Below are 18815 nucleotides of genomic sequence, written 5' to 3'. Positions count from 1 at the left end.
TTAAAACTAGATACATTTGAAAGACGTCTACTTCCTTATGATACATGGTAGATGATCAACACACAATGACCCCCCTTCTTGTCAAGAACCATTTACAAGACATTACGTTAATTTTTTCTACAACTGTTGAGACCTCTAGAGAAAATTATTTCATTCTTGTTTTTAGAATAGCTCAAAGTACAATTCCAAATCAAAATTATTCCCTTCGCATCTTTTGCCTCTTGGGAAATATATATGCAAAAAATAAGTGAAATAAATCAGCAAGCATGGTAATAACTAATAAGAAATAACCATTCAAAACCACTTGCACACCTCTTATCAAACTGCAAAAGATAAATCACATAGCAAAGAAATGTATTTCTAATTCCTTCACATCTCAAAAGGAGCCAACTCTTCCAATTCTGTCTAAAGGAACATTTCTGACACTATTGCTAGGAATAACTAACAATAATTATAATGTTCTTGTTTGAATTTGAGTTTCTCCTAAACACGAAAGTTACGGAAAAAGAAAATAAAAACTGTTGAACAGTTGGTAACCAAAATGATTGCAAAAACCCAAAATTAATGCACATCAACAATAGAAGGGTTTATACATTTTCATAAACCTATCCCATACATCTAATAAACTTTTACCTAAAGAGTGTTCCATGTTCCAATACATTCCCTCAAAACATGTGCTGTACAATTAGGCCTGATATATTGTGAACAAATTAAAAACTGAAATTGTTTTTTTCACCAGTAAAAATTCATAAAAAAACAAAACTTGAAGGGTGATGTAAATCCAAAAACAAAGTGCCAAAATGTCAATCTCAGCTCCACGGTTGAAGATCTGCAGAAGAAATGTATTATTAGAAATCCAGAAAATTGACATATTTCCAAAAATGCACCACACATTTACCAACAGCATAATCAAGTGAAAAATTGACATGCTACTAGAGCAGAAGAGGGCACAAATGATACTTCTGAACTGCAGTGACAAATCAATGACAGAAAGAACAGTGCAACGATGCAATACTAGGAAAGGTGAAGGTAATGCTTTACCTCCACAATCACATAACAGAGTCTAATCAAAGAATGAATATTTTCCTCTAACTAAGATATGCTACCATCAGAAACAAGGTAGTTTATTTTCCAGTAGCAATAGACCCGAGGCTAAGAACAAACATGTCAATAATGTCTCCATACAATGACATTTACCACACCCTAAATGTGACCATTCATCATTTCAAACAACCTCATTGCACTTTATCATTGTTGAAAAATATGAAAATATTATCTTTAGCATTCCAAACAACCTAATTTGAAAATATTATCTTCCGGTGAATCAACATAATGTACCGAACTCTAGCATAAATCCACTTCTATTTCCATTGATGCTTAATGCCTCGGAGAAAGAAAGGACCTTAGTTTTCTTTCTTTAAAATACCAAACCCACCATGTCATCCTTTCTTTCCATACACTTGAATACAAATTCATCATCATGACAGATGTAAAGCTACATCGAGTCATTAAGTAGATAAAAACCACAGAATATCATGATGAGATGACAATAAATATAGAATTCTCAGAAGTGGGAGGCTAGAATATCTCTTACCTGAATTAACTTGATTTCACATGAATTTCAATCATATCATCGTCTTCCATTCCAAGGCTAGCAGGGGTTTCAGATGAACTAATTTTATCACCATCAAATGATAATACAATTTGTTTAAGATCACATTTCATTTTCTCTGCATATGTTTTAATAATCCTTTCAAAATTATCATCCTACAGAGAATTGAAAAAGGAGAGTAAGACATCAAGCTAGATAAAGTGACAAATACAATCATTCAATAGGTCCTAAAGAAATGCAGCTCTGATAAAGAAAGGAAAACGGCAGATCAGAAACGCAACACTTGTAACATTTCAAACAAACTACAACTAAATTTGACCTAAGTAATAATATTAACAACACCACAAAATATTAAGTACATTAACAACATAAAGTATATCAGATGAAGGAATTAGTACCATGAACATACGAATCTGCTTTGTCCCTTCCTTGTCTTGAACAGAGATGAGAATCTTTGCTCGTTCATAAGGTTTTGATGTTTTTTCACTTATATCATCCTTGGAAGTATGCAATGAATTCAAATTATCCATTTCTACGGAATCCTCAACACTTTTTAACAATTCTTTTGCTGACTCGGCAAAAGAGGCAAGCTCCTTCTTCTTCAATCTATACAAATAATGAACACCGTATAAGAAACTGTACTAATTATGATAACTAAAGATTATAAGCACATCAACATAATGATAAGAACATAAGAGTTGAGTAGCACGTTATTAAAGTTCCGAACCAAGAATAGCCTTAATTAGTAAAATGTTTTCAACCTCAAATTCTTCAAAGTTGAATCCTCCTCATCAGTCTTCTTCTTTTGGGCCTTCTTACTAGTGACCTTTGGTGGAGAAGGTAACCAATCATCATCCTCAAGGTCCACCACCGATGTCACCGGCACCGCTTCCACATTAGTCTTCTTCTCATTACCATTCTCAACCTAAACCCAAAAACATTTCCAAAAATTACAAAAACAGAAAAACCAAACATCACTTACTCTACAAAACAAAAGAACACAACTTTGGAACTAAAATACTCCTTACATGCTGAGATTGAGAATTCTTTTTTCTCTTCTTAGTGACAACACAAACAACATCATCATCATCATCATCATCATCATCTGGAATAACAATAATAATTCATCAAAATTATTGGGGTAAAAATAAAATTAAAAAAAAAAAAAAAACTTTGGGGATTCAATTTGAATAATCGAAATAGTGAATGAGAGAAGCTTTTACCGTCGAGGCATATGATCTTGGGTTGAACGCGACTGTAATCAAACAAGGGTTCGAGTTCTTCGGTTTCATCCTGCAAAGGGGGAAAACATAAATTGAAGAATTGAAATTGAAATTGAAAGACAAACCCTAATTATTTGAAATTGATTCAGAGAGCCTTACCACCATTGCCGCTATCTGGATATGGATGTTGAGATTTTTTTTACAATCACAAGTGAAGTGACTCTCCCGCTTCAAAATCAAAATTGAAATCGGTTGATTCTCACCTCCCTCTTTTATAAAATCTAAATTCCACTTTTAACCTCCAACTTTTGCAACCTTGTGATATTGATTTTTTCTTTTTTCTTTTTTATTAGGAATTGTGATATTGATCCTCTTGTTATATTTATATATATATTTATTTATTATTTATAAGTGTGTGTTAATTTGAGTGCGCGTTGATTTGATCAAAAAATTTATTTTTTAAATAGGCTGGTATGTGGTATCCATGATTAATATTTTTATGCATTTTAATTAAAATAGTTAAATTATTAAATTTGAATCCAAACTAATTACGAATAAAAAAATATAAATATGTAGGTCAAATTTTGGTTCTTTATAGACAATCACAATTAAAGTAAAAATTACTACTAATTACTTTGCACCTACAAAAATTAATTAGTTTATCCACTTAGTTTACTCTCGCTAAAAATGCTCTAATAATTTTTTTTATTAAATAAATAAAAATTCTTGCTAAAAATGCTCTAATAATATTTAATGTTTTTGAGAGTTGAATTCACAAACTTAACATTTAATGTTTACCACATTTATCTTCTTAACATGTGCATTCGGTGCACATGTTAACATTCTACTATAATCATGTTCAATCATTTAATGGATTTTGTGTTTTATGTTTTTCTTCCATCGTAACCGTTTCTTTGATGCATGGTGTTATTCAAATCGTTTTCAATGTTTAATTTCTTTAGTCGATTTGCTTTTTCTTGTGTTTCTTTGATTTTGTGTTTTGTGTTTTTCTTCCATTACGTACTCATTCTCTATCCGGAGAAGCTCTGCTTCTGAAGAAGTCAAGTTGTAGCTTCTCCTCTATTACTCATTCTCTCTATACTATTGAGGTTTTTCATCGGAGAAATTTTCTTCTCTTTGAATAATTTTTGCATGTGTTTGATTTTGTGTTTTGTGTTTTTCTTCCATTACTCATTCTCTTTTCGGAGAAGCTCTGCTTCTGAAGAAGTGAAGTTGTAGCTTCTCTTCCATTACTCATTATCTCTATACTATTGAGGTTCTTCATCGGAGAATTTTTCTTCACTTTGATTAATTTCTGCATGTGTTACTATAATCATGTTCAATCGTTTAATGGATTTTGTGTTTTATGTTTTTCTTCCATCGTAACCGTTTCTTTGATGCATGGTGTTATTCAAATCGTTTTCAATGTTTAATTTCTTTAGTCGATTTGCTTTTTCTTGTGTTTCTTTGATTTTGTGTTTTGTGTTTTTCTTCCATTACATACTCATTCTCTATCCGGAGAAGCTCTGCTTCTGAAGAAGTGAAGTTGTAGCTTCTCCTCTATTACTCATTCTCTCTATACTATTGAGGTTTTTCATCGGAGAAATTTTCTTCTCTTTGAATAATTTTTGCATGTGTTTGATTTTGTGTTTTTCTTCCACTACTCATTCTCTCTTCGGAGAAGCTCTGCTTCTGAAGAAGTGAAGTTGTAGCTTCTCTTCCATTACTCTATACTATTGAGGTTACTATAATCATTTTCAATGGTTTAATTGATTTTGTGTTTTGTGTTTTTCTTCCATCGTAACCGTTTCTTTGATGCATGGAGTTATTCAAATCGTTTTCGATGTTTAATTTATTTAGTCGATTTGCTTTTTCTTGTGTTTCTTTGATTTTGTGTTTTGTGTTTTTCTTCCATTACGTACTCACTCTCTCTCCGGAGAAGCTCTGCTTATGAAGAAGTGAAGTTGTAGCTTCTCCTATATTACTCATTCTCTCTGTTTAATCGACAATTTATTAGAAAATAGTTGATGGTGAAGTTTTGTTTGATATTTTGCTTTTTCTTCCATACGTAACCATTTCTTTGATTTTCAATTTATTAATCTGAAATTGTACAAATGATTGTTAATTTCTATTAATCAATCGTGAATTTTTGTTAATCGTTGAATCATATCGTTTTGCAAGAGTACTTCACCGATCAAAATGTCATCCAAAAGTGGTTTCAGCACCGGCATCAACACTGCCGATCAGGCGAACTCATACAAGCAGAATGACAATCTTCAACCATACTCCGACGCCGGAACGAACTTTGATGACCTAACCGTGATACAAGATAAAGAACAGCTTGGCGCCGTGACTCTTAATTCCACCGGTGACTCGGTAACTCGGTCGTTCCATTAATAAATACTAAAAAAAGTAATAAATAATAAATATGGGTCACAAAAAGTGAAAACACAATTAATTAATTAATTAATAATAAAATTTATTATTATTAATTAGTATTATTATCGCAAATTATTATTATCTACTATATAAGAAAATAAGATACTAATGAAATTCTCAATTTTTCCCCTTTTCATTTTTTGACACATAATCAAGAATAAAGAAGGTAACTCTACATGTGAATTTAATTTTTATGGTTAAGATAACCATACCATGTTTGCTTTTGATAAATAATTTGTCTTGGTGGTTTTATAGGAATATTTTATGAGTTTGCATGTCTATCAATCTCAAAATCGTGAATGAGTTACTTATTCAACAACGGAAAATTTAGGGAAGGTTACTGACTTTGTGATATTGCATGATAAGATATATGTTGTCACTATAAGGGTACTCAACTTGAATTATACAAATATGAAATTTCTAAAATTGAAGAGCCAGCACTCCTGATTATATATCATCATTACCCTTCAAGTTTAAGTTGGTTAATTGTGATGCACAACTTTTAGTGGTCGAATTAATTATCATGGACGAAATAAGAAATGTGTACAAGATAGACTCTTCAACAAATAGTTATGTCAGATTGAAATTTTTTGGTGACATTGCATTATTTTATGCTAAAGACAAACATTTTTATGCATTGAGCAACCTGAACATGTTGGGATATGAGAGCAACTCTGTATATGTGCTCGGTCCTTCATCTACAAAACATAGTGTGAATTCAATTTCAAGGGATGATAAAAGATTGCATAAAAACATTATGCTATCAACTCCTCTAGGACCAGGTCCCTTCATCAACCTGGATTGGTATTCTAGACATGTACAATATGAGGTAAATTATTCTCCAGTATATATTGTGCGCCGGGTTACTTTATGGTATTTGTGTTTCCACTTATTTCTTGTGATTGTTTGCTAGTAATAATTTGACTAGAGTATGAAAACCTTGCAATGGTTTATGGATTTTCAATATTAGACAAGTATTTAGATTTAGATAAAAGAAAGAGTTGAATACATCGATTAATTAATATGCGTATCAAAATTGAACGCGTTAAACATTAATAGTTTGTTTACTTCATGTTTTTAATTTTACTGATGAAATCAATATTTGAAAATGCAGTGTGGAAAATTTTGCACAATGCGTTTTAAAGAACAATAAAACAACTAAAGCCTAATGAAGGTGACTCTGGCATCATCCACAAAAAAAAAAAAAAAAAAACTAGAATAATATAAAATTAGCTATCGAACATTTGAACTACTTTAACTTTAAAAGTATGAAAAAAATGAAGTCTTAAGTTGACTAATAATGTAAAAAACTTCATCAGCATGTACACTTGTGCCGGCGCTAATTTTTTTCTTTGAGTTATCTTCTTCCTCTACTGGTTAGGGATGGTTTTAGGTCATTTTTAGTCTAAAATCACCTCTCCGCATATTTTTTCTTGCTTTTAATCTAAATAAGTGATTTTCACATTGAGTCTTTTAGTTGTTTTCTTTTTCTTTTGTATCTGTGATTTCGTTGTCTGAGTGCGGTGTTTGTGTTGGTCGTCGTCTTGGTACAGCGTTGTTTGATTTTCCGTCTTGTTGCGGTGTTTGTTTAGTTCTTATTGAAATATCATCTTCAATCAATTGTTGATTCAATCAATGATTTTGGCATCAAACATTACAAATCCGAAAGCATGAACATTCTGGTGACTATAAATTTGTCATATTATTTGTAGGCATTTTGCCCTTGAATTCAGTAAGTTTGTTCGCAAATTCATCTTTTTTATTTTTAGCGATGTTGAATTTGTATTTGCATCTGATATACTCTGTCAATTATTGAAATGAATGAATATTGCAATTTTTTGTAAAAAAAAACTACTTTAACTTTGACAAAGATAATAATAATGCTATTTTAGTATAATAATTGACACAAATAATAATTATAAAAAAATCGGATGTTTAGATGACATGACACATATCTCATCTAGCTTAATTAGATCTCTACCTTAGTCATACAGCAGAGTCAAAACTCTTAAGAAGAGTTTGCAACCTATTTGAATCACACAAAATTCAAGGGTTTAATCTCTTTAATTAGTTGCATGCAAATAATATCCAATTTAAAATTTAATATATATATATATATATATATATATATATATATATATATATATATATATATATATATGGAGAGAGATCAAATTACACCGGTGTAACATTTGAGTAATGTTACACCGCTCAATAACGCTTTAACGAATACAAATTTTACAAAATCCACCTTTGGATTGAAAACTTATATCGTATAGATCATCCATGTTGAATTGTATAAAAATCTAAAATCGTTTGATATGTTTTTGAGATAGATCAAGATTAATGGTTTATGCGTTTTTATTGAATACCGTCACGAGGAGATTTCCAAAGAGATTGAAGTTGTGCAGGGACAGCACCGCGCCGTGAACAAGGAGTTGCAGAAGACGACCCTGAACATTACCGAGAGGTTTGTTTCTCTACGTTTTCTCCTCTTTCTTTTAGTTACGATTGACTATTTTCATTGGTGAATTTTTGTTGACTATTTTTCGTTGGTGATTTTTGTTGTTGACTATTTTATTTATCATTGAATAATCAGCATTGCTATGGTACGAACAATACTTTAACGAAAAAAAGGCAATAACGTGTGCCTCTCACGTGCTGATTAACCCATGCTTTAAAAAAAAACAAGAAAAAAGACAAGGATGCTCCTTCTCCCGGTGTTAACATCTCAGGCCACGTGCAATCAAATGTGGCTCCCCAGAAGTTAACACCACGGCGAAATTCAAGTGTATGGACTAATGAAGCGGTGCAAATGCATAACAAGGATGTTAATTCTCCTGGTCTTAACATCTCAGGGACAAATGCGGCTCCCCTGTAACGTGCACCAAGGCAACAATCAAAAGGACAATCCTCGAAACAGTTGGGGCCTAAGACACCAAGGAGTTATTGGACTGCCGTAGAAAATGAAGCTTTTGCAAAGGCAAGATCAGAAATTAAAAATATAACAGCAACACAACTGAAGAAAAATGTTTCAGAATTGAAGGATAGACCTATAGACTCAATCAAAACAAAGATGAAAGAACATAAATGTGTGCCTCTGTCGGAAGCAATACATGGAGGAGAGCGTTGGACCTCTAATCAGGATAAAGAGCTTAAGGAAGCATACAAAATTCATGGGGAGGATTATAATAAATTAATGGAGGTTGTTAATGGTCGTACACGGAAAGCTGGGTACGATAGAATTCGAAAGTATGACAAAGAAAACAAAGTGGGTGAACAGAAGGGATCGAAGAAAGTGAGATCTCTGAAATGTCAAGTAAAAACGAAGGAAAAAAAGGTTGACAAAGAAAAACAACAGATGGGATTGGAGACGGCAGAGGCAGAGGCAGAGGCAGAGGCAGAGGCAGAGGGATCTGAGTTGGTGCCTGGGCAGAAGGGAACATTGGCTGTTTTGACGAAGGATTGCCTTGTTGCTGCGTTAAAACAATCGGAGGAAAATATTATAGTGAGAAGCCGTGATATGGTTAGAGATGTAGTCCGTGAAGAATTACAAAGTGAACCATTCAAAATTTTGATTTCCAACTCTATTGCTGAAGCTCGTGGTGGAGGGAGTACTAAGAGTGTGTTTGGATGGAGAAATTTTTTGAGGTAAAGTAATGTTTTGAGGGAATTCAAATGATTTGAGGTGAATTCCATTGTTTGGATGAAAATTTGAAGAATTTTCAAAATGCTGGAAATTTATGAAGTATTTTGTTCAAGTTAAATTTAGAGAATTTCAAAATGACACCTAAAACCAAAGAATTTGAAATTTCTTCTTCGCTATAAACTTTTAAAAATTACTAATTGATCGTAAAACCTAAAATTAGCCGAAAAACCTAAAATCGACGATAAACGCTAAATCGGCCGAAGATCCAAAAAATCGGCAGAAAAAACCTAAAATCGGTCAAAAGCCCAAAAATCGACTATAAACCCTAAAATCGGCTGAAAACCCAAAAAATCGACAGAAAAACCTAAAATCGGCAAAAATTCCAAAAATAAACCCTAAAATCGGCTGAAAACCCAAAAAATCGGCCGAAAATCTAAAATCGGCCAAAATCCAAAAAATCGACTATAAACCCTAAAATCGGCCGGCAACCCGAAAAATCGGCAGAAAAACCTAAAATCGGCCCAAATTCCAAAAATCGACTATAAACCCGAAAATCGGCTGAAAACCCAAAAAATCGGCCGAAAAACAAAAAATCGACCGAAAACCCAAAAAATCGGCCGAAACCCTAAAATCCGCCAAAATCCAAAAAATCGACTATAAAACCTAAAATCGGACGGCAACCCGAAAAATTGGCAGAAAAACCTAAAATCGGCCAAATTTCCAAAAATTGACTATAAACCCTAAAATCGGCCGAAAACCCAAAAAATTGGCCGAAAAACCAAAAATCGACCGAAAACCCAAAATCGGACAACATCCAAAAAATCGTCCGAAGAATCTAAAACCGTCCCTAAACCCAAAAAACTCGTCCGAAAACCTAAAATCGACCCAAAATCCTGAAATCGGCTATAAACCCCAAAATCGGCCGAAAAACCTAAAATCGACTATAAACCCATTTTTCGGCCGATATTAGGGCTTATAGTCGATTTTAGGGTTTATAGTCGATTTTTGGGTTTTTTGCCGATTTTAGGTTTTTCTGCTGATTTTTCGGGTTGCTGGCCGATTTTAGAGTTTATAGTCGATTTTTTGGATTTCGGCCGATTTTAGGTTTTCGGCCGATTTTTTGGTTTTCGGTCGATTTTTGGTTTTTCGGCCGATTTTAGGGTTTATTGTCGATTTTTGGAATTTTGGCCGATTTTAGGTTTTTCTGCCGATTTTTTGGGTTTTCGGCGATTTTAGGGTTTATATTCGATTTTTGGGCTTTTGGCCGATTTTAGGTTTTTGCTGCCGATTTTTTGGATTTTCGGCCGATTTAGCGTTTATCTTCGATTTTAACTTTTTCGGCTAATTTTAGGTTTATGGTCGCTTTTATTAAAATAAATAAAATTAAATGAAAGAAATTCAATGACATTATCCAAACAAAAAATTTTAGGATTAATGGAATTTCAACACTTTATCTAAAAACTGAAATTTGAAAATGAAGGGAAGTCAATTGAATCAATAAAATTGTCTAGTATTTAAAATCCCTTGAATTTCTAGAAACCCTCGTATAAACACACTCTAAAGAAAAAGGGACACAATGTAATCTGGGGAGCGAGGAAGTGAAAAAGATTAAAAGGGGATGATTGTTGGTTTTTCTTCTTCTTCTTTTCTTTTCGTTTGTGTTATCTGTCTACCGTGTGCAGGAGCTTAATCAATGTTGGGGTGTTTGAAGTTGGCTTTATGATATGGGTGGGGAGTGAGGAAGTGAAACAAGATTAAAAGGGGATGATTGTTGGTTTTTTCTTCTTCTTTTCTTTTCGTTTCTATTGATCTGTCTACCGTCTAAGTGCAGGAGTCTAATCAATGTTGGGTGTTTGAACTTGGATTTATGACAAGAACTTTTACCAAATAGAATTGAATATAGAATTTTCCTTGTTATTATATTTCAATATATAAATCATTACTTCCCATTCCTTCAAAAAAAAAAAACATTACTTCCCAAAGTAGTTTTAATTGGAAATTTCTCATCTTTGTGATTACATTTAGTGATAGGGTATTAATTAAAATTTGCTATAATCTATGTTTAAGTCAAATCCAATCTAATAAAGAAAAAGGAAAAATAAAGAATTAGAGAGAGGAAGAGAAAAGGTTTTGAAATGATTCTGGAATATGTCAACAAACGGTTGAAGCTGTAAAGCATGGAACTAGTCTCATGTACTTCTAACGGATACTTTGCTCCCTAAAGTTAAATTAATGATTGTGTATTACTAAATTTGTGTATCTTTTGTGGAAAAATGAAAAAAGTGAAGAGCACAAGTTTGATGTGATGTTGTTGTTCTGATTTTTTGTTTTGAATGTGATGGTGATTTTAAAAACCATATACTTATACTTGCCATTTCAAAGATAAATTCCTTACTTTTGTGTTATTAAATTTGTGCTTGATTTGGGAAAAGATGGTGATGAAGAATGTAAATTTGGTGTTTGTAATTTCATCAGCTCCGTTGGTTAAAGGGTCTGGAGAATATGGAGCCTTATTCTTGGCAGAGCCGCTTGATGCATGGCATGTACATAACTTACAAATAGAGCTATACAACTTCCGAATGATAGTTCACATTTTGGTATCTAATATTCAATGGAATGTGAAAGTGAAAAACTGTCTGTTTTACTCCAGAGAAGTGTTATTCTTTGGAATCATTTAAATTCTATAGTGGAAGAAATGCTATTCACGATAATTTCTTTTTGGATTGACTTCTGGTTTTCTTTATGTGTGCGCACACACATTTGAGTATTTTGATAATTTCTGACTCATGGTTTTTGAATTTCAGTGGCAGGAAATTCTGCTGGTATTAGAATACATGCGGTATTTGTATCTAAAACTTCGGGTGAAATACTAATGAAATACACTGGTTTGACTAATGTGGAAACATGGCTCATTCCAACTTTTGAAAACTCAGCATGGTCTATCATGGCGATTCCATCTATCTTCCTGATAGCTATGTCTGCAGTGTTGGCCACTTGTTTCTTCGTCCGCAGGCATCACGTAAGAAGAGAAAGGTCTCGAGCTTATTCTTATGTTTGTGAATTAATTTCATGGTATGAGTAGTCGCCGCCTAGTGTATCTTTGGTTTGATCTATCTTTGAATAACATTTATGTACGGTGTGCAATTGATTATTGGATCGATTGTTGTTACTGTGTTGAGACTTATGAAAGCCTTACACATGGTGTTAACTTCTAAAGTAAATGCTAGTTATCATTATCTGGCAAATGAGAATGTCTCTGTCATGAGGCAAATTATGTATGGTTATTTTCTGTACCTCCCCTTTACCCCTTTGATGAAATAAGGCCTTCCTAGTTTTTTCTTGTATTACTTTCTTTTATATTTTGCTATACACTTTCTAGCTATTGATCTGTTGTTTCAAAGTCTTTGCAGCTGTTTGAGTTAATACTTTATTGCGCATATTAAATTATGACATTGTTACAGATTATTCTAATTCAATTTTTTCCCGAGTGTCATGCTCCCTGTGTGGATTCTAGCTTCAAACATGAATTCACCGCGTTCCATCGGTTATCCATCTTTGTCATCTCTTAACTCAAGGTAATTGTCTTCACACATTTCAAGTCCAAGCAATGGTTTACGTCCAATTCTTAGTAATAAAATTGGCAATAGTAACGAGTGCAAACAAGATGGCTATAGTATTTATCCACAGCACAAATTTAAACATAAGATTATGACATGCACATTATGAATTGATAGAAAAAATAAATCTTAACAATGATTAAAATCCAATTGACTAAATATATATGCATAAGTTCACTTTTATATATTGGTTACAGGGCCTCTAAACCAACGCCTACCACTGATTATCCAATAAGAAAGTACAATAATGAGCAAACATCCAACAGCAACAGGTGTGTAGTTTAGTGTCTCAATGGTTATTGGATAGGAAACAGGCAATGAGAATAGTATAGAGATTATTGCCACCCAAAGAACTGCAATCCAACCAACAAGGACTCCGTAAATGCCCAAATTGAAAGGCCCTGGTACGAAACGCTTTCGCGCCAATGTCACTCTGAAGAATATAGGTAGTGCATAAGCAATGTAGAGACCAATCACTGCTATGGATACCATGGCTTCAAATGCCACTATGCTTCCAAGAGACTGTATGCAATAATAGAATAGAGTTTGAATTGAGTTATAGAATCATAGTTTTCCATTTTGCAACAGATCAGAGAACGTTTAAATTTGCAGCATGTATACTAAAAATGGAATCTGATAACAAATACATACCGTTAGTGCCATGCAAAACGATATTATAACGGAAAGCCAAACAGCATTTATGGGGACCTCCTGGCTGTTAACTTTATGCCACAATGATGACAATGGCATAGCCCCATCTCTTGAGAAAGCATAAGCCATTCTGTACAAATTTTAACCATCATAATTAATAAGTAACTAAACAAATTTAATCCCTCTTCTCTTATGGAAAATTCACTAAGAGCAGGTATTGTTGTTACCTTGAATTGGCTGTAACTGAACTCATACCACAGAAAAATATAGCAACAGCAACAATTCCTAAGCAAATAATGCCACCAAATCCATGGCCATATCTTCTCTTAAATGCAAGATAAAATACTTCTGCAATGGCGTATCCACCAGCTTCATTATTTTCATTCAAAAGGTAAGGGATATCGGTAACGGCAAAGGTAATTCCTAGTATGTAACCCCATCCAGCAATAACAGATATCCCAACAGCACTAATAATTCCTTTTGGTCCATTAATATCAGCGTCCTTGGTTTCCTCTGTCTGAATACAATTTACAAGTTTACATTAAACAAGAAATCTTAGTCTAAATCATTTAGTAACTTCAATCCATCAAAGAAAATGAATGGCACAAAAAGGAAATTTCTAAAACTTTTTCTAGACAATAAATTCTGGGAAAAGAAATTAAAAAGCAGAAAGGGATATTATACCATATGAGCTGATGCATCATATCCTGTTAGGGTGTACTGACTCATTAGAAGTCCCAAGAGAAATATATACGGCTTACTATTGATTCCTTCCCCGTTGTCGCTATTGAAATTAGTGAAAACAAACTTGGCACTCGCTCTTTCCGGTGCAACAGATGGAATGATAATCATAAGCACAAAAACACCTAAAAAATTGTCCATTCCAATTAGATATCCCACAAAAGGGTTACCTCAGAGTACTGAATTTTAAAAAAGAAAGCTTGAAAAGGAAGTTTTCTTTTTTTTCGTACCTAAAACATTCCAGAAAGCGGCCAACTGTCCTAAGAATGATAACCATGAGATTGGAAGGCTGTTCAATATACCATGTAGGACCAAAATTCCACCATGGAAAGCAATAGTTACATATTTGGATCCTTCATAACCACCGCCGTTTTTTCCACCAGTACTAAGAAGAATGATAACCTGAATGAGCTGTGCAAGTGAAAAATCTACACTTGTTGTCACTGCCCACTGCAAATGGAAAGAAATCAAAAGTTAGAGTGTAGATTGGGTTATAGAAATCTACATCACACACAAGTTTGACCTTGCAGTGAAAAGTGAAGGATGTTGAAATTCTAGAATATTTATCTTCACAAGAATACCTGACCAACAATATTGAACCTGCAAAAAATAGAGAAATCAGTCAACACAAATCAGAGAAGTCAGTTTAGGAAAGCAAATATAGCAGTGTATCTTACTATTAGTCTCGACATTGACACACTACGTAACCAATAACGCTTCATTTTCAAGATACAGTCATTGAGAGGAGCAACAAAATCAATCTGTATAACTCAGTAGTACATATGAAATGAAAAATTGTTTGTTGGTTATTGGTTAAAAGCATTGAAGTTTTAAAAATATCTGTTTGAACATTTTACCTTATAAAATTGGGAAGAATAGTGGAAAGGGAAGAAATGATTTAATGTCATGTGCCATATTATTATCGATAACTATCAGTTTTGCAAGTGAACTTGATAAAAGTTCCATCTTGTCGCTGATCTTATAATTATACTACTGAATAATTAAATAAAAAATATACAGTTCAAAATTTTGTGACTTTTTTACTCGGCATGTATACTGAAGTATGAATTCAACATGAAAATTGCTAATGGAAAATATTGAAAACAGGGGAGATTCTTCACCATTATCTTTCTATGACAAAATTTAGGTATCAATAATATCAATTCTTAGTTAGCAGATTGATTCATCTGCTGCACACAATAATTGGGCAACTTATGCAGGGCACACAAAATATTTAAAACTAAGCAGACCCAAGTAAAATCGTCTCATAATCATTCTTAGTCCACTTCTATTACAAATTTATGTACATTTTTTTGAGCAACAAATTTATGTACATAATCATTGAATGATATACTATAAAGAATGTTTCACCACTCAGCACCACAATTAGAACCTCGTTGGCACCAACGAAGTCACAATCATGGATAAAAACTAAAAAAGATCATCTTAATTACGATGGATTAGATATCACAACAGACATTACAATGTAATTTCAAATTTAGATGTTATCTCGGTGAATTGAATATGGAGTAATATACTTTTTTAAATGATTAAGACAGACTTTTGGTAAAGCACAAATGAAAAAATGAAGTCTGGTCCAATATTATTGACATTTTTAAACATCAAAGACTAATTTGACAGAAAGGAAGAAAAAAAAGAAGATAAATGATCTGTTTCAAACTTTAAATTAAATTACATAGTGCAGTTTTGCCTAGAATGCTAAGTTTTTCAATTTCCCAAGAAAACATTTACTCTTTCATTGAATGAATACTATATTGAGCACTTCAAGAGTGACTAGACCATGAAAGATACTAGCAAGCAGTACTGATATTACTTCAACTGGTCCACCAAGGGATGAGTTTGGTGGCATATTAATTAAGTACTACTACTTCAGTACAGTAAAGTTGAATATGCATTGCATTACAATAGTTAGTGTAGGATATTGCCCACTGTTATGAAAAACAATAGTTAGTGTCAAGGGTGAAGGTGAATTGCCACTACTAAGAACTTTGTTTATGTTTTGGGGGGATGGTTTCTTTGTATTGTTAGGCTTTAGGTGTTTCTTTCTTTATATGAAAGAAATCAGAATTGAGGGGAAAAAGAGGGAAAGAAAACCTGAAAAAGAGAAAATCTCTAATAGCGGCTTTATGATTAAAAAGATACAAACGAGAGAATTATACATTAACATCCAATTACTACAGTAGTACTACCTAACTGATACAAGTACTAACAACTAACAGAGTTAAGTAACAAAAACTGATTCCACCAATAAATTACTACAAATTGCATTGAGATTTGAGAAATCTAATCCAAACCCCAATAGTTATTTTCCCCCCTTCATATTAAGGTAAATTCTAGATAAGGAATTGTCTCATATAATCTACAGTAGACCCACGCTTGAAAATCATTCGGAATTCTATCCAAAAAAAATAAAAAATCAGTGTCTCAAAACTCAACTCATATTTATTTTATCTCGGGACCTGGGAGTGTGCTCCTCCTTAAGATCTCAGGTTCGATTATCTTTGGTGCCAATTTGGGTGGACTAATTTAGGTTCTTCAAAAAAAAAAATTATTTTATCTCGTTGAATCGACATCAATAACACCTCAGACACATAGAGGCGGAGGACACCCAAGTTCTACTTAAAGGTGACTACGTCATGTTTGGTATCACAGTGGATACACCAGAATTGCACTGATCCACTATGATCTCACATAAGCTACACTATGTAGCTTTTGAAAAGGAAAAAAAATCACAGTGGATCACGGTGATTCTGGATTCTGGCTTAGCCACCGTAATACCAAACATAGGCGCATACATCATTTGTCGTCAACATTTTCGTACGATTATCAAGCATCAAATCAACATAGACCACACATTAGTAATGTCCCAAATATCAATACTCCTATAGTATAGCATAGTAATATTGAAATAGGCCTAATCTAATGGTAATTAAAATGAAGTAGGAGTATAGTACCAGCCAGTAATCCAGGAAGCAAAAGGTGCCCAATTGGGACCAGCAAGTTTAGCACTCCAATAATAAAGACCACCAGAAGTTGGATAAGAAGAACAAATTTCAGCCATAGATAAAGCAACAAGCATGGTAAAAAAAGAAGCTATAAGCCATCCATATACAAGTGAAACAGGACCTCCATAGTTTAAACCAGTGTTGTAAAGTGTAGTTACTCCAGTTAATACTGATATTATTGAAAATGAAAACGCAAAATTTGAAAGTACCCTGAAAAACAATTTGAAGAAGAAAAAAAATGATTATTATCAAAACAAAAAAACAAAAAACAGTGAAATGAAATTGTTACTGTACAACTTACGAAAGGTCGCGTTTGAGTTCTTGTTTGTAACCAAGCTCGTGAAGACGAGATTGGCCAGAATCAGCATTGGTGAGAGATTCTCTGTCAACGGCCATTATTGGTTTTGAACGATTGAGATTGGCAAGAAGAATGCGATGTAAAAAGAAAGAGTGAGATTTGTCGCTTATCAGATTTGAGATGTGTTCGTTCGTTTCCCTCCTTCGTTCCCGGGGAGAGAGAGGATTCTAACAATCTTTTTTTTGTTTTTCAGTACTTTTTTTTACCAAACAATGTTTTTGTTTTTATTCTAACATTCTTTTTTTTTTAAGCAAACAATGTTTTCAATTCATTCATTAAGAGCATTTATTAAGAAAAAAAAAGGTGTTGAAAAATCATCTTTTGATGACATATTAGTACATGACTTTCAAGAAATTACAGTATTTTTTATTATCTCTATCTTAAAATATGAGTCACATATTGAGCATGGGTATTATTCAAATAACTTAATTTAATTATTATTTTTTATTAATATATAAATATAAATGTTAACATATAAAATAGGTAAATGTTAAATAGTATCCTAGAAACACTTGTTAAAAATTCAAATTTAAACTAAATAAACATGCATTTAAATTCTATAAACCAAAAAAAAAAAAAAAACCTGCATTTAAATTTTGTCCAATGTTTAAAACTGTATTAAACCAAATTTAAAATAATTTATTAGCATTGGATTAAACCAAATACAATTTTAAATTGTAACCAATAAACATGCATTTAAATTTTGTCCAATTTTAAATTAATTTTTTAGGTTCATTGAATAACTTATATATTATGTTTAATACATAGACTAAATATATCAGTTATTCAACGAATCTAAAATTTAAATATATCATTTATTCAATAAACCTAAAAATTGAATTTTTGCTATTTAAATGGCCATTAATGTAATTTAATAAGTCATTAATACTTCTTTTTCTTTTTTTAGGTACGTAGACGAAATGACAAGTCATTGGAAACTCACACACATAAAGTGGACGGATCGGGGATCGAACCCCGGTCATGGCGTCCGACACTAACAATTTCGGCATTTTTGCCAGTTGAGCTAGGATTCATGGACTTAATACTTCTTTTTCTATTATGTCTTTTACTACACTTTTTAGGTTCAATTAGTGATTAATGTATCCGATTTATACTATAGATCAGATACATTATTTATTTAATGAATCTAAAATGTTGATTCTTTATAAAAATGGACCGGAGGGAGCATTTATTACCCTATCTTTTTTCAAAAAATAAATAGTTTTTTTTTTTGTTTACTAAAATAAATAGAGTTTTATTATTTAGTTTTTTTTTCAATCCATTTAATTTATCTTTTTTATACCTTTAATAAATAGAGTTTTATTATTGAGTTTTTTTTTTTCAATTCATTTAATTTATCTTTTTTATACCTTTAATGAATAACATTTTTGTAAAGTAACTCTTAATTTTTTTTTTTTTTAAAGTTCAACTCTTAATTTTTTTTCATACACATTAACTGTATTTCTTAATTTATGTAAAATTATCAAAGTGGCATAATT

At 32.4% G+C, this 18815-nt stretch overlaps 2 protein-coding genes and 1 long non-coding RNA gene across 8 annotated transcripts; 1 reads left to right on the top strand and 2 right to left on the bottom strand.

Annotated features, from left to right (window-relative positions):
* Positions 1–542: 542 nt before the first annotated feature.
* Positions 543–3175, bottom strand: LOC123902973. 6 transcript variants are annotated; one of them, XM_045952818.1, is made up of 8 exons: positions 3131–3175; positions 2995–3079; positions 2836–2905; positions 2641–2717; positions 2374–2537; positions 2011–2218; positions 1595–1767; positions 543–829 (listed from the first exon to the last, which is right to left on the bottom strand). In XM_045952818.1, exons 2-7 carry the CDS (start codon positions 2998–3000, stop codon positions 1600–1602), a joined length of 693 nt encoding a protein of 230 aa, XP_045808774.1. In that variant the 5' UTR covers positions 3001–3079; positions 3131–3175; the 3' UTR covers positions 543–829; positions 1595–1599. The 6 variants fall into 6 exon arrangements, with proteins under 6 accessions (XP_045808774.1, XP_045808772.1, XP_045808775.1 ...); XM_045952816.1 differs by lacking the exon at positions 3131–3175 and having other exon boundaries at positions 2995–3128; XM_045952819.1 differs by lacking the exon at positions 3131–3175 and having other exon boundaries at positions 2641–2714; positions 2995–3102.
* Positions 3176–11730: 8555 nt separating this feature from the next.
* LOC123897365 lies at positions 11731–12859 on the top strand. Its single transcript, XR_006805001.1, has 3 exons — positions 11731–11995; positions 12385–12498; positions 12738–12859. It is a non-coding gene; the product is annotated as an uncharacterized LOC123897365 (long non-coding RNA).
* LOC123897356 (amino-acid permease BAT1 homolog) lies at positions 12617–17541 on the bottom strand. The gene is made up of 8 exons (XM_045947961.1): positions 17260–17541; positions 16908–17168; positions 14514–14532; positions 14163–14382; positions 13876–14057; positions 13419–13708; positions 13192–13321; positions 12617–13062 (listed from the first exon to the last, which is right to left on the bottom strand). Exons 1-8 carry the CDS (start codon positions 17352–17354, stop codon positions 12721–12723), a joined length of 1539 nt encoding a protein of 512 aa, XP_045803917.1. The 5' UTR covers positions 17355–17541; the 3' UTR covers positions 12617–12720.
* Positions 17542–18815: the final 1274 nt, after the last annotated feature.

This window comes from Trifolium pratense, linkage group LG1 (genome assembly GCF_020283565.1).
Source record: "Trifolium pratense cultivar HEN17-A07 linkage group LG1, ARS_RC_1.1, whole genome shotgun sequence".
In the NCBI taxonomy this organism is placed as follows: domain Eukaryota; kingdom Viridiplantae; phylum Streptophyta; class Magnoliopsida; order Fabales; family Fabaceae; genus Trifolium; species Trifolium pratense.
The sequence above is the reverse complement of the archived record's forward strand: the minus strand, read 5'-3'. Positions and strand labels throughout refer to the sequence as shown.